General features: G+C 38.0%; 1 protein-coding gene across 2 annotated transcripts in view; it reads left to right on the forward strand.

Moving 5' to 3' along the window:
* LOC109108042 (neurexin-1-beta-like) overlaps positions 1–5,000 on the forward strand; it is an 84,193-nt gene that overhangs the window by 57,585 nt on the left and 21,608 nt on the right. The window contains exon 4 of one of the 2 annotated variants that reach the window (XM_042759338.1): positions 83–172. The exons of the other annotated variant lie outside the window; for it this stretch is intronic. Within the exon in view, the coding sequence (XP_042615272.1) occupies positions 83–172 (90 nt within the window). The remainder of the gene's footprint in view (positions 1–82; positions 173–5,000) is intronic. 2 annotated transcript variants of the gene reach the window in all.

Genomic DNA, 5,000 nt, shown 5'->3' on the forward strand with positions numbered 1-5,000 from the left:
TAAAAGGCATTCTCTCTAACCTCTAATCTTTAACCTTTGACCTTCCAGATTGTAACCTGTTGAATCTGTTTGTTCTTCAAAGGGAGCTTTAATAGTGAACGGCTGGCTATTGCTAGACAAAGAATCCCGTACCTACTCGGTCGGGTAGTTGACGAGTGGCTACTCGACAAAGGTAATTAAACAGCACCAAACCCCACTAATGAACGCTCTGTCTAATCACGCTAAACACATCTCTGGACGAAGTGCATGCCCATGGACGCAGCAGAAAACGCTGAGCATGCAATGGTTTTCACATGCTTAAAGCAAACTGGGATTTAAAATGAGGAGAAAACTACATTACCAGTGCCTTACTACTCTTAATTCATAGTTTGCACCTAATGAAGTGCTCATTACAGTCATTGTGAAATATTTACACAAATCAGTTGTGAAGGACAACGAACGCTGCGCTCTGTCATCTGACGATGGGACTGCACTTCTCCAGAGTATTAACCTTACCAATAACCCCCACATAACCCTCCCTTAACCTCCCAACAACACGCACAGCTGCTAACTGTTGTGAAACGTCCTATCGAGCACAACCTGATTCACAACAGTTCAAACCATCTAAACTGCACAGTTAAAGGGACTCTATTTCAGTGCCTCTGTTTCGTCTTTGCTCTCGCCGTTCTGCCTAAATTGATTCCAACTTTAACCCTTTGAGTCCAGGAGGTCCTAACCAACTGTTTCATACGAGTTTCCTGGTAATTCACTTCCTGTTTCTGAGGACACACCCACCTTGAGGGCAAAACTTACAGAACAGCCAGGCGTTAGAAGTCAAGTCACCTTTATTTATATAGCGCTTTTAACAATACAGGTTGTGTCAAAGCAACTGTACAGCATTAATTAGGAAAATAATGTGTCAATAATGCAGAAGGACAATAGTAAACACTCAATTTTTAGTTAAAGGCAGTTCATCATTGAATTCAGTGATGTCATCGTCCAGCTGAGTTCAGTTTAAATAGTATCTACGCAATCAAGTCAATGATATCACTGGAAATGAAGTGTCCCCAACTAAGCAAGTCTCATGTAGTTCTAGCTTCGACTAGCCTGCACATCTTTCTGTTGCACACATGGATGTTTTTTGCCTGTTGATGCGAGAATCAGCTTGCAACATAAAAAAGTACAACATGTGGGCAATTTTATACTATTTAAAAACTTCAGCCTGCTGATGAAACTGACGTCATGTGTCTTATTCACTGCTTAGAGTATTTTTGTCTTGTCTTCCAGCACAAATATCGAAACATTTTTAAATCAAGACTACTTGAGATGCAAAAAGACTGAAGTCTTGTTTTCTGAGAACAAATATCTGCCAATTGAGTTAGAAAAGAAACTTAATTCAAATTAATCTTTGACCCCACTGCCAGCCATTTGTTCTTAATTTTGATAAATTTCTCAGAAAAGAAGACTTCTTATCTTCTGCAATTTTAGATCTCCAGCAAATGGATCTTGATTTAAGAATGATTTGATGTTTGTGCTGAAAAACAAGATGAAAATACTGAGCAAAAGTTTCACGAGGAAATATAAAACGGGCATTTATATTGATGCATAATAAAATTCCAGATCCTTTTGTTAAGCAAAGTTCCAGGTTCAGTACAAGATAGTATTGATCTGAAAATGAGCACAGAGAGTCATGTGACTCAACTCTCAGTCTGTTGAAGCGTTGTAGGATGCTGTCAGGAGATCTTAACATTAACTCAAGATCTGCCTTTCTGTGAAAGAGCTCGAGGTGGCAGAAGTGTGTGAGTATATCAGTGTAGAGGACAGTCTGTCAACTCAAAGGGTTAAAGGAGTTTGAGGGTTAAGCGACAGGGAAACCTAAAGTTAAAGCAGAATTTAACCAAGCGTTCTTCTAAACCCTGAGGGCCTCCGCTCTTCTTCTCTTCAGCCGCTAGCATTTAGTTTTCATTGGATTAGCTAAAGTTGAAGCCCTCAGTCATAAACCTGATTCTAAACTCACATAAATGAATGAACGCAGATCAGATATTAGTCTTAATACAGATTATTAGTCAAAGCAGAACGCCAAACTAACCTGCATGTAACACTCAGAGGGTTAAACACTGAAAGATTTTGTGCCTGGATCCGATTCATTGACTAAACGCTCTGCTCGTTCTTCCGTAGCGTTTGCGGAGAGAATACGGTCCCTTTAACATTCACATGTCTGATGATGTGTTGATTTACTGTGTGAACCGTCATGTGTTTGTCTGTGAATGCAGTTTGGACTATTGAGATTTCAGTTTGGGTGTAGGCTTCTCAAAAGTCAACATGAACTCAAACTCCATCATTTATTCCTGCTCTTACTGAGAATGAATCATCAGTGATGTTAGTCTAAAGAAATTAATGTATCCCGATTATCATGCAGGAGATTGTTAAAACCATTGTTTTTTTGTGTGTTTTGAGATTTTAGGCTATTTGCTCATATAACTTGAATTCTTTCAGACTAGTGGAAAGAAAACACTAAATTACACAGTGCTTATTTCATTAGACTCCATCTACATGCGTCTGTAGATTTCTGTTACAGTACATACCTTTAAAAGTTTTTCCTCCTCTTCAGCAGCACTTACATACACCAGAACTTAGAGTTTTATTCCTCTCTCTATTCTGAAGGTTTTTACTGAGGGGTTTGTTGATATATCATTCACGTGAGTTTTTATGACATTTTATTCCTAAAACTTGGTGAAAATGTGTTTGTTTTCTGTCTGTTGACAGTATTTTCTGATTTATGCAGTGATAAAAAAAGAGAAATCCCAAATCCCCTCTATAAAAACTTCTAACTCTAATATGACCACGAAATCAAACAAAAATTATGAGCCTGGCTTTAGATTTATGTTCTGGACATTTCTGGAAATTATGGTATAATTAACAATTTAGAAACCTTGCATTAGAAAGCAGTTATTTTAAAATATTGTGATTAATTAACTGGGGGAAGTATGGTGAAATCTGTTAGTTAACATTTTTACCCTATTCACCTGCTTAAAAAACTCAAAATAAATAAAGCCCTGAAAAAGAATGTCACATTATGGAAGTGAAATGGGTTGTGAATGAGTTTGATGTTGACTAGAGGATAGTCCAGACTGCACAGGGTCCTTCACACATCCGCACCCACACACAGTCTCAGTACTCCAGGATTCTCTCTCTCTCTCTCTCTCTCTCTCTCTCGTGTCTGACGTTGAGTTAGATCAGACAGAACATTCTCGAGCGGTGATGGTGTCAGTGTTATAAATTCAAGATGGCAGCACCTCCACAGCTCAATGAAGAGGAAAAAAAGGGTTTAACAGCTCAATTCCAGCAGAAGCCATTCAGAGGCTCGGTTTTTCTCCCTCGTCCTCTCGCTGGCGTTCATCACGCTCTAAACGTCCCCTATGACTTTCCATCATTTCCTCTTCTCCTGTATCTGACGCTCCTCCATCTCCCGGTTTTTTATTGTAAAGCCTACGCCGCTGAGAGAAACACGCTCAGAGATTACAAATAACCGCAGCGCATTGATTTCTTTTGTGTTGTTTATTTCGGTTGCTGAAGGAAGTCCTCAGCGGGGAAACGCGAGCGCAGAGCACATTTGTTTTACAGCAGAAACGCGCCCGGCATTGCTACTAAATCACTGCGCTTGGGCTCTGTTTGAACACTTTCTCACTTTTAAATTACTCCAGAGAGAAGGAATACAGGCTTTTCTATTAAAGAGCACAGAAGCTTCTAGAAAAGCTTGTTGGTTTCCACACAGACTCCTGCAGAAACACGTGAGTTTCTCACCGGACGGTGTGATTCAATCAGATGGATGAAAATAATCACATGCGTTTAGACACCGAAATTATGGTGACTGAAAAAGAATTTCTGGTTTTGGCCAAAATAATTGATCATATTGACAAACTGCGTTCTTTTAGTTGAATCGTGAACAGAACTTCACTAAACATTATTTGTAGGGTGCCAATAATCTTTATGTTTTGTTACTTTTAATATGAAACAAAGGCTCAGCTTACAAATTCTGTCAATTTTATCACTAAATACAAACAGTAAATGTGTTTTTGCTGCTCGTTAAAGTGTGCTGACAGACCACCGATCATCTCTTCCTCTTTACTACTAGTTACAGCAGCAAATAAACATGAATGAACATCAGAAGAACTAACTGAAATCAATCATCAATCATGTAAGCAATCAATCAGTGATTCAGCTGCTGAAAGACCCCAATAAAACACAGAGAGATTAATGATGTAATGTAACGTCACATTTAACTCAGAAATGACATTCAACGAACAAACTCGATAGTCAGCTAGGAAAAATAACTCTAGAGCCGTGGGGAGGCTACACCCTCTTTCAGCTTCGGCACACCCAATGAGAAGCTGGTCATTTTCCAAATTGATGTGATTTATTAAATTATAATAATAATAATAAACGCCATTTAAACTCGAGTTTTCACAGTCAATTACAGGCAGTTTCTTCATTTTCTCTGTAAGCGCATATCATACGCTTGTCAAAATGATGATTGGTCTTTCTGTTAGTTCCACACAATGTTATGTTAAAATGTGTGCATTTGTGGAGTTGAATTTGAAAATAGGGAAACAAATATCAACCAGAATCAGATCAATTCTTTTAAAAGTATATATTGAATATCCCAATTGAAACTACTGAATCTGAACCGTCTAACTTACAAACTTCCTTTAGTTAACACAAGTTAATGCATTAACTAACATTATAAATAAGCAATACATTTGTTACATATTTATTATATTTGTTAACGTTAGGTAATAAAAATACAGCTGTTAGTCAGGTACGAATGTTAACAGATGCAACTTTTAATTTTAATAATGTATTAGTAAATATTGAAATTAAAAGGTATGTTAATCAATGCTTTCAAAGTAATGTATATTAACCCTTTGTGCTGTATATTCTGTTGGGAATTTGACATGCAGTTTTCATATGCTACGCTTCGCCACCCACTGAGACATTTCTGGCCTCGCCCCTGCTCTAGA

The sequence above is a fragment of the Cyprinus carpio genome, chromosome A7, assembly GCF_018340385.1.
Source record: "Cyprinus carpio isolate SPL01 chromosome A7, ASM1834038v1, whole genome shotgun sequence".
Lineage (NCBI taxonomy): Eukaryota > Metazoa > Chordata > Actinopteri > Cypriniformes > Cyprinidae > Cyprinus > Cyprinus carpio.